At 36.9% G+C, this 11,644-nt stretch overlaps 1 protein-coding gene across 1 annotated transcript in view; it reads right to left on the reverse strand.

The window, feature by feature from the left end:
* Window positions 1–4,564: 4,564 nt before the first annotated feature.
* Window positions 4,565–11,644, reverse strand: part of SLAIN1 (SLAIN motif family member 1) — a 77,905-nt gene continuing 70,825 nt past the window's right edge. Inside the window, exon 5 of the mRNA XM_044669361.1 lies at window positions 4,565–4,852. Within this exon, the coding sequence (XP_044525296.1) occupies window positions 4,777–4,852 (76 nt within the window). The 3' untranslated portion in view covers window positions 4,565–4,776. The remainder of the gene's footprint in view (window positions 4,853–11,644) is intronic.

Consider the following 11,644-nt stretch of genomic DNA (forward strand, 5'->3'; position numbering starts at 1 on the left):
CCTAAGTTCAAATCCAACCTCAGACACTCATTAGCCCTGTGGCCCTGGACAAGTCACTCACTTAACCCTGTTTGCCTCAGTTTTCTCATCTGTCAAATGAGCTGAAGAAGGAAATAGCAAAGTACTTCAGAATCTTTGCCAAGAAAACCCCAAATGGAGTCACAAAGAGTCCACTGAAACAACTGAATTAAAAACATGAGAAACAATCTCTGGAAAACATCACTCCTATGAAAAACTCATGCACTTCAACTGTAATTTTCTCACTTAAAGGTAAAAGAAACCTAGAAATTTATATGTAAATATATTTTTAAATGAAGACTCTGATTAAATATAGACATAATAAATTATGCTATATGCATGGTTTTGAGGAGATATTTTCTTTCAAAATCATGTTCTCCACTTAAAGCAGAACCTTAATTTTTCTAAAAGATTTTCATGTTTATTTGACAACTGTACTGGATTGTGGTAGAGCCAAAGGGAATTCACCAAGCAGGACAAACAAGTCCAAAGTCCAAATATATTCTTTTTAAAGTTATTTTCCCCTCTGTGACATTGTGGGTTTCCAGCAATAAGATCCATCAAAAAAAAACCCTTAATTATGCTTTTCTTCTATTCTATGGTGCTGAATGTTGAGGATTGTTTATATAGTAAGTGGTAAAAGTCCATTTAAAATGTCAAATGTTAAGATCTAGTTGTTCAAGATATAAAAGGATTGTAGCAAAAGGCAAGTAATTCAAAATAGATATATGGGAAGCAGGAGGAGAGTAATAAGGTGTCAAAGTAAACCCAGAAATATAAGTTCTAAAGAAAAATTTTAATTATACCTATCATTCATCTCTATAAACCCCAAAGTTCAATGTATTAATATCCAGTGTATATTTCTAATCAAAACCACTGTAACTCCAGTCCCAAACCCCATTGGCATGGATCTCTTCTCATTGGTAGAGATGAGTATCCTGCCTGCTTGAAGGTGAGGCAGAATTGGAAAAAGTGAAAGAGAAGACAGATATTTTATCTTTTTTGAGTCATTTTTTAATTTTCTTCAAGCTTTGAGTTGTTTTGAGCATTTCTTGCTTCTCATCTTCAAGGGAGACAATGAAAGAGGTCAACTCCACTTCAGGTTGCTGAAGGAATGCTCTTTCCAGAGACATGAAAGGATTTGGTGTTTTCCATCATTTCTTTATCCCCTGCTTGCTACCTTAGAAACTTCAGAAACTTCTCCAAGCATGATATAGTACTACCTCTTGGTTAAGCCAGTATCTCACTCTCATTGACACAACTCCTTCACTGGACTTGCCTAGTGTGTATTCTCCTATGTATACCTTCTATGATTTGTTTTGCTACAATCTGGATAGTTTTTGTTGTTATTGTTATTCTCTACATGTTCATTGTGGAACTAGGATTTGGTAGGAAAGGAACCAAGCCTTGGATATAAAGCCTGGAGTCTTCCTTCCCCAAAACAATAAAATCAGAAGTTATATTTATCCTAATCACATTATCTAGACCCATGTTGGTGAACCTATGACACACATGCCAGAGGGGGCTGCTCCCTTCCTCCTCTCCACATGTACCTGAGGACATTTTGTCATCTCCTGCCCTTCTGCCCAGCAGCACAATGGGAGCACTTCTTCCCTCCCCTATCTGAGGTAAGGCGGCAGGCTCACATACAGCATGAGGGTTGTAGTTTAGGCACTTGGTCTCTAAAAGGTTCACCATCACTGATCTAGATTAACAATATTTAAAAGAGCAGATCTAATTCTAATCTAGTATCCTTTCCCTCTGGGAAGAGCAAGGCAAACTGGTCCTTTCCTCCTTCCACTCCTGGCAAGAATTAGTCTCCTTTGGAGAAGTGGTGGGGAGGGGTGAGGTGGGGGAGAAGGCTAGGGATGTCTATTCTGCTTCCCTTAGTGCCACACACAGAAATCCCTCTGCTATCTGCAGGGTACAGACCTCTTTCACATGGATAACCCTTGCTATACTTCAGGCTTCACCCTATATTGAAAAATTCTAATTAATCTTTAGGAGTTTTTTTTTTCTTTTAGAAATGATTCATTTTTTTTTTTAACTTTTATCCCTCGCCACACCAGCTTCAGTGCTATATCTTCTTTAGGATCAAATAAGTCCTCTGACATTTACATAACCTGGCCCCTTCCTCCCTTTATAGTCTTTTTACACTACACTTCTAGCTACAAATTCTGTGATTTAGTTAACCTAGCCATGCTGAACTATTTTCTATTCTTGTACACTCCTAACTGCCTAGAATGTTCTCCCTCTTCTTGCCTCTAGCTCTTAGCTTCCTTCCCTTCCTTGAATTCTGCACAAATGTCACCTTTTTGCCAGAGGTCTTTCCCAACTCCTTCTCCTACCCCACAAGTGCTTTCCTTTCTGAGATTAAAAGATCCTTAAGAATATAGGTTATTATATTTGTGCTTTTCTCTATATTCCCAGGGTTAGCCCTGTGTCCAGCACGTAGTAAAAACTTAATAGATGCTCATCAACTGACAAAAGACAAACCCAAATATTTGGCCCAGAGTTTTTAAGAGGAACACACAATAGCTAAATATATCTACTCTATTTCATGAATATTAGTTTGTATTATTGGCTTAATATATACTTCATGTGACTATTAAATGTTTAAAAAACAACCATTAATAGAGAGATCCATGATGAAAGACAGATCTTAATACAATACTTGGCACATAGTAGGTGCTCAATAAATCTTTGTTGACATTTTTTTAAGTTTGAAATAAAATGATTTCCAAGTCATATTCTAGCTACTGATTCAATATTGAGTATGTATAAACAATGGAGAGAGCATTGGGCTTGGAATCAGGTTTGAGTTCAAATCTGACTATAGACACTTACTGGCTGGGACCCTAGAGGCCAAGTCACTTAACTTCAATTTATCTCAACTTCCTCAACTGTCAAATGAGGATAACAGCACCTTTCTTATGGGTTTATTATAAGGATCAAATGAGATATTCGTAAAGCTCTTAGCATAGTCTTTGATAGTGAACTACTCACCTGTTTGTATGTGTTTAATTTTCTGCTACAGCTCTAAAGGCTTAAATATAATATAAAGTCAGCACCCTATTCCTAAGTAAAAATACACAGATACTTTTAAAAACATGGGATTTTCACAACTTTGGCCAAATATTTAAGTCCAACAACTCAAATCCAAATGTCATCCTAAATCATTCAACCATATTCCATCCTGAAAAAACATTTTGAAACATTATCGGCTCTGAAATGGGGAAGAGAATAAATTACTTTTATATTCTCTTGATGTCTCAGAAATTAACTGAATACCATTTGCAAAATGTGCTGACATTTTTAATGATCTGTTGATGATCTAAATATGTTTCAAAGAATCAAGCTCACCCATTACTACTCAAAATTCACAAGTCTCCTTTGGGATAAATACTTGGTTGAAGTCCACAATTTACAGTGAAAATTAAGTGTAACTCCTTGTTGGAAATGTTTTGAAGCCAATTTTTTTCATGTCTCAAACGAACAAACATTTTAGTTCCTCCAAGCCTCTCTACAGTTAATATGAAGATGTTCATACAATGGAAATCCTCGTGTAAGAAAAAGCAACAAGCCAATTGTCTTCAAAATTGTAATAAAGATCAGCTAAAGGAAAACATATCTGTTCATATTATGTTGCATAGTCATGTGTGACTTGATATTGCTGAAATAGATTCTTTATTTCTGAAACATTCCAAAACAGCAGTATACACAGTAACAAATATTAGGTCATATGCCATAAGAAAGCATTCATTAGTGCAATTTGATTCTGTAAAAGGTCTATCAAAAAGATTTATTTGCATTAAAATGCATTCATTTTTCCAGAAGCAAATGTTAGTAAAACATTACAATTTCATCCTTTGTAACAAAGTATTGAAATCCCACAGTTAGTGTAGAGACCATTGCATGTTGTAAATGCAATGCACATTTCCGCCTCTGAGATTCTGTGATGCGATCCACAATTACCAAATGGGATGTGATAATAAATTAACATTTAAGGAAACAATAACAAGGCAAAAACCACTGGACTCCCTTGCTGTCTTGGCCATCTCCCCTGAACCCTTTGATTATTTTGTGCTCATTCTACAACAAAAACAAGTTTATAGACCTTCCAAACTGTACAGTGTGTTTCTGCTGATCTCTCCCTAGAGCTAAAAAAATAGTACCTTACCACAAAAATACTTTTTATGGCACAAAAATTTAAACTGTTCCCTAGTGGTCCAAATAGGTGTAAAAAGAAACAAGTGCAAAAAAATAGGATTCCTGTAAACTATAAAAATTAAAGTTCAAGGTGTATGTTATAAGACCCAGTCAAAGGCAATGTATTAAAATACAGAACATGGAATGGACAAAGGTGTTTAGAATGTGTAAGAACATTGAACAAGTTACCTTAAAAAAACAGATATGGCAAAGCAGTATTTAATATTGATACATCTTAATTCTCTCAAAAAGTAGTTCAGGTACATAGCAGTTCTATAAAAAAAAAAAAAAAGATCTAGTTCTAAATGTCACAATACTGCAACTGTGGGTTCGAGAACATTGCAGTATCCCAGGCAAATATTTAAGTGCAAAATTTAGTCTCTGATAATAGGTCCATTGAAAAACAACAGCATGGTGAATCCATGTAAGGGATTATGTAAGGAGGGAAAGTAGACACTAACTGCCCATAGTATTGTCACCCAGCCAGCTGGGCAACACAACCCTCATTTTCCACTTCTTTCCCATTCTTCTTGAGTACAAAACGCCACATCAATAGCAGCCATCTCTCCAATTTCCATCTCTCAGAGTGCTAAGTGAAGACAGAGGCTTTGGAGGCTGAAGAAAACTGGAAAACAAAAGAAAAAGTGGCACATGGTTAGTTATATAAGAATCGGCACTTTTTGCTTTTAATCCTAAAAGATCATCAGCATTGCATCTTCTACACCCAAGCCTTCATTAATTTTTAATTCACTTGAAATCAAACTAGTGCTACTTTCTGAAGTATAGAATCATCCCAGTATCTTTAGTAATGCATTTTAGGGCTTTCAGGAAAGATTCAAAATTATCAAATGACTTAATGATTAACAAAACTAATTACTTCATCAGGATTTCCCAATAGAGGAAAAATCAGTGGTATTTCCATATATCTGCAGCTTGATTAAATAATAACCTGAGTGAAAAATGAGGTGAAAAGACACCCTTGTAAAAGGACTCAATGCATTTCTCCTACAAACCTAGATTTACCACAAATTAGTAGTAAATCCTTGTCAAAGTCATTTGCCTTTTCTAGGTCTCAGTTTTATCATCTGTCAAATGGGGATTTATTTTACTCTTACAACTTATGATAGGTTCAAATAAGATGATAGATGTAAAGTTAAAGTCCTATACAATTGTAAAAATATGATCGACAGCTTGCCTCTAACTAGACCTAAATAAGAAGCATTACCAAGTTGAGATTCCTCTCTATTAATGCCTAGTATCAACTTTTAAGGAAGCTAGCATCCTGAGGTCTTCCTGCCAGGCAGCTGCTGCTTCACCATCAGTCTTGAACCACCTCCTTATCTTGGGAGTCCTGAGCACTAGATTGGTGCAAGTTCATAATTTCCAAGTGTTCCCACACCTACCCCAACACACTCACTTTATCTACCTACCATGTTGCTTCTCTACCTCTAATGAGGTGCTCTAGCTCCCATCCTGGGGTCCCTGTGTTTATAAATTGATATGAGTCCATCATATCCAGCCCCCTGTGACTCCCATTCAACCACAATTCATTCTAATGACCTTCCTGCCTCGTCACTAATTCTCTGCCCCTTATCCCTATCCTAGGTTTTTCTGCATCAATACTATCATTCCAGGAAAGTACATATTCTACTCACTATTCCTGTGACTTCTCATCCCAAATATCTCATCTATTCTAGGAGTTGCCTTCTATCTAAATTCAAGCTTCCCAAGTATCCCCAAGTATTACTCAGCACCATAAAAGTACTTAATATTTTTTATTCATTCATTCATTATTTCATTCACTCATTCCCAAAATAGACTTCTAGTTACAGATAAGAAAATGTGAGATAAATTGTATTAATTAAGTGTTCAGGCACATCCTGGATTTAATGTGCTAGATATTCTTTAAGGTTTTAAAAAGCAAATGTACACTTTATATTTTTCTCTAGATAGAATATATATGTACACTCTCTCTCCCTCTTTCTCTTGGCTTCCTTTAAGTCATCCTTGAGTCTTATCTTCTGTAAGAAGCCTTTCTCAATTCATCTTAATGTATACCTTTCCTCTGAGATGATCCCAAATTTATCCTGTGTGTGTGTGTTTTGTGTTTGTAGGTATAAGCATATGTGTGTGTGTAAAACACACACACACACACACACACACACACACACACACATATAGAGATATCTTGTAGGTAGCTGTTTATATGTTGTCTCCTTCATTAGACTGTGAGCTCCTTGAGAGTAAAGACTGGGTTTTTTGCCTTTCTAGTTAACCCAGTATTCAAGGAATAAAAATGTGTTCAATATCCCTAGTATTCAGCACAAAATCAGTATTCAATATTCCCAATATTCAGCACAATACCTGAATGGAACAAAGTAGAAGCTCATTAAATGTCTGTTGACTTGTCTTCCATGCAATGTGCAATGTTATTCATTTTCAGAATGATCTTTGAGCCAGGTCCAACTCTAAATCACTTAACCACTAATGTCCTCAAAATTAAAACTGCTTTAACTATTAAGTATTTTATGGTGGGAAATCTATCAAGTATGCTTATTCATTAAGCAACAAAATGAATTGTGGACCCCAAATGGGACTAAAACAAGACAGATGGGACCCATATTAAAGATGTTTGCACAGCTAAGCGAAAGATAAATATGCCAATGAAAGAGAATGTCTTCTAAAAGTCATTGTCTCAGCAATCTGACAAACACAATCGAGCCACTGAAAGAATATAAAGAGTGGATTCATGTACATGCACTAGAGCTAATCTGCTGGTTATCAAGCTTCCCTAAAGAGAGCTCTGCTAGAATAGACCTACAGAAGACAAAGTTAGGTATAATAATTGACCTTGACCATACCTACAAAATTCTAGTCAAAGGACAGAAAAAGAAGTTACTGCACTAGAATACTGTAATTTCCTTAACAGAATCCACATTTTGGTACAAGGTCATTTTGTGAGACTGCCAGGAGATCAAGAGCTGAACTTGGAGGGAATGTGTTTCTCTAGGAGCATACACAGCTTGACCTAGCCAGATTCTACTATGGTTTTCTAACTGTGCCTGACTTCATTTCCCTACCAAAAGGTGTCAGAAGATTCATTATAAGTGGCAGCAGACTAGACTAGCTTCTTGGCTGTCTAGTTTTTGCCCATTCTTCACTTTTTAAAGAGGAAACACAGCTATTCATTTCTTAAATCTTAAGATTCTCAAATACTTGAAGAGACAATATTAGATTTCCTTCCAATAGCTTATTTTAAGGTTACATAATGACTTATATTTTGTAGATTTCCAGCAAATCTGCTCTCAAAAATAACTGAAGACAAAATGCCAGCTGAAAAACACAGTCATGTGGCTTAGTCATATTTCTGATGGAAATTTCCCAAATGTGATCAGACCATCCAGCCCTAATCTCTCTGATGAGCTCTAATCTGCCATCACCAACTTCCTTTTTGGAATCTTGAATGTTGCATAGGAATCCAGAATTTATTATATCCAAAAGAGAACTCATTTCCTTTTCCCCCATGGCCCTCCTCTCTTCCCAACTTTCCTATTACTCTAGAGCAGAGGTCGGCAACATATGGCTCTCGAGCCATATCTGGCTCTTTTGAGGGCCAGATATGGTTCTTTCTGCAGGAGCCATGAAGTCAATTTTTTTTCAGACACTGTTACAGGAGCACACACTGTGAGCACTGCATGGCTCTCACGAAATAATTATTTTAAAAAATGTGGCGTTTATGGCTCTCACGGCCAAAAAGGTTGCCAACCCCTGCTCTAGAGGTTACCAACATCATCCCAATCATCCAGACTCCCAACACCTCAGTGTTATCCTTGACTCCTCACTCACCATTCACCTCACTGCCAGTGTGCTCTCAAATCTTATCATGTCTCCATTTCCTCCATCTCTTCTCTAAGTCCCTTCTCTCCACTCACCCAGCTGTCACACCATAAGACAAGTCCTCATCAGCTCCAACCTCAACAATTTTAAGGCTTTCTTTCTGCTTAAGTCTCCCTGCCTCAAGTTCTCCCCACTTCAATCTATCCTTCACTTAGCTACCAAAGTCATTTTCCTAAAGTACCTATCTGCCCATTCAAACTGCAGTACCACATAGAAAAACCTGTTGGTGATTTTCCATCTGACTTCCTGCCTCTGCACTGGCCATTAATCCCCATTCCTGGAAGGCTCTTCCCTACCTCTCTGAGTCTCTTAGCTTCAAGAATCAGGAGAACCTTCTGCAGGAGAGCTTTCCTGCCATATCCCCTAACCCCGACATTACACACAAGTAGAGCCCTCTCTCAGATAATCTTCCATTTCCATTGTATATAACTTATATGTACATAGCTATTTACATGTTATCTCCTCTATTAGAATGTGAATTCCTTGAGGCTCAGGGCCATATTTTTGCCTCTTTTTAACCCCATCACTTAGTACACTGTCTGGAAAATAATAATCATTTAATAAATGTTTGCTGCCTGCTATCTGATACAGCAATATACTAAATTGAACAATGTCACTGCAAGTCTGTTACTCTTGTTTTCTACTACAAAGGCTAAGTGATTTGTTCAAAATTCCACAAATAAATGGCTGAGCCAAGATTTAATCTTTATTCTTTTATTCCAAATCACATGTTCCTTCCATTTACCATACCGCCTCCTATAACAGATAGTGACCTTTTCCCCCTTCAGACCTTTCAAATTAAACTGAGCTTGTGCTTCTCTCTCACGCACTTCTCAAGTGAGCCACATTTAGAACTCAGGTTCCCCCAGTTCTCAAGACTTTGTCATATTACACCCCTTAATTCAGTTCTCCCAGCACTAACAATTCAGACTGACTGTCATTAAAACTTGCCTATAGACACGATAGCATTCCATCACCAACAGATACCACAATTTATTCAGTCATTCCCGAATCGAAGGACATTCCCTCATTTTCCAATTTTTTTGCCACCACAAAGAGCGCGTCTATAAATATTTTTTTACAAGTCTTTTTCCTTATTATCTCTTTGGGGCATAAACCAAGCAGTGCTATGGCTAGATCAAAAGGCAGATAGTCTTTTAAAGCCCTTTGGGCATAGTTCCTAATTGCCATCCAGAATGTTTGGATCAATTCACAACTCCACCAGCAATGCAGTAGTGTACCAATTTAGCCACATCCCCTCCAACATCACCATTTTCCTTTGCTGTAATGTTAGCCAATCTGCTAGGTGTGAGGTGGTACCTTAGACTTGTTTTGATTTGCATTTCTCTAATTATAAGAGATTTAGAACACTTTTATATGTGTTTGTTGATAGTTTTGATTTCTTTAACTGAAAATTGCCTATTCATGTCCCTTGCCCATTTATCATTTGAGGAATGGCTTGATTTTTTATACAACTGATTTAACTCCTTGTATATGTGAGTAATTAGACCCCTGTCAGAGTTTTTTGTTATAAAGATTTTTTCCCAATTTGTTGTTTCCCTTCTGATTTTGACTACATTGTTTTTGTTTGTACAAAAGCTTTTTAGCTTAATATAATCAAAACCATTTAATTTACATTTTGTAATTTTCTCTAACTCTTGCTTGATTTTAAAATCTTTCCTCTCCCAGAGATCTGACAAGCATACTATTCTGTGCTCACCTAATTTACTTATAGTTTCCCTCTTTACATTCAAGTCATTCACCCATTCTGAATTTATCTTGGTATAGGGTGTAAAATGTTGATCTAGACCCAATCTTTCCCATATTGTTTTCCAATTTTCCCAGCAGTTTTTGTTAAATAGTGGATTTTTGTCCCAAAAGCTGGGCTCTTTGGGTTTATCATATACTGTCTTGATGATGTCACTTACCCCAAGTCTACTCCACTGATCCTCCCTTCTGTCTCTTTGCCAGTTCCATACTGTTTTGTTTTGTTTTGTTAATCCTTAACTTCTGTGTATTAGCTCCTAGGTGGGAGAGTGGTAAGGGTGGGCAATAGAGGTCAAGTGACTTGCCCAGGGTCATACAGCTGGGAAGTATCTGAGGCTGGATTTGAACCTAGGAACTCCTGTCTCTAGGCCTGAGTCCAATCCACTGAGCTACCCAGCTGCCCCCTACCATATTGTTTTGATGACTACTGCTTTATAGTACACGTTAAGATCTGGTACTGCTGGCCACCTTCCTTCATTTTTTTTTCATTATTTCCCTTGATATTCTTGGTCTTTTGTTCTTCCAAATGAACTCTGTTATAGTTTTTTCTAATTCAGTAAAAATGTTTTTTGGTAGTTTGATAAGTGTAGCACTAAATAAGTAAATTAATTTGGGTAGTAGTGCTCAAAGGAATAATGAACTGGAGGAATTCCATGTGAACTGGAAAGACCTCCAGGAATTGATGCAGAGTGAAAGGAGCAGAACTAGGAGAACATTGTACACAGAGACTGATACATTGTGGTACAATCAAACATAAAGGACTTCTCTACTAGCAGCAATGCAAGGATCCAGAGCAAGGCTAAGGGACTTATGAGAAAGAAAACTAGCCACATTCAGAGGAAGAACTGAGGGAGGAGAAACATAGAAGAAAAACAAGTGCTTGAACACATGGGCTGATGGGGATATTATTGGGGATGTAGATAGACGCTAAATGATAACTCTAGTCCAACTATCAGTAATATGGAATTAGGTCTTAATCAATAATACTTGTAATAATGCAGTGGAATTGTGCATTGGCTACAGGGGGTAGGGGATTTCGGGGGAGAGGGAAAGAACATGAAACGTGTAACTATGGGAAAATATTCAAAATAAAAATAAAATAATAAAATAAAAAAACTTGCTTATAGGGACAAGTAGGTACCTCAGTGGATAGAGAGCCAGGGTTATAAATCTGACCTCAGACACTTCTAGCTGTGTGATCCTGGGCAAATTACTTAACTCCAATTGCATTGCCCTTACCACTCTTCTGCCTTAGAAATGATATGACAGAAAAGTTTGAAAGAAACTTGCCTCTGACTAATAACAAACATCAAAACATTTTAAGCTTTCTGAAGAAATTCAATTCAACATGAAGGCAGAGGCTGTGGTGGTGGGGGAGGGACTCATTAAACCATTAAATGCTGCAATGCTTTCCATAATTTTTGGTCTTTACCTCTATATTATTTATATATATATATATATATATAGTTTTCATCTTTAAATTGTGTAACTGTAAGTGTCCTCCTTCCTAACTCTGAGAAATGTAAATTAAAATGTTTAATTGTCTAGTCTAAAATATGAACATTTTTACATATGTGGAGAATTGGATTTGAGGTCTGAATCCATAGAGTATTGTGTCAGTTCTGTTGACTCACTACTAGACTTAACAGGTTAAGTCTATGCTCTCAGTTTTTCCCTAGGCAAATCAAGCATAATATCTGCACCACCTGCATTTCCAAAGCTCGTGGTATGGGAGGCGTTGTTTTTTTTTTTT

This window comes from Gracilinanus agilis, chromosome 3 (genome assembly GCF_016433145.1).
Source record: "Gracilinanus agilis isolate LMUSP501 chromosome 3, AgileGrace, whole genome shotgun sequence".
NCBI classification, from domain to species: Eukaryota; Metazoa; Chordata; class Mammalia; order Didelphimorphia; family Didelphidae; genus Gracilinanus; species Gracilinanus agilis.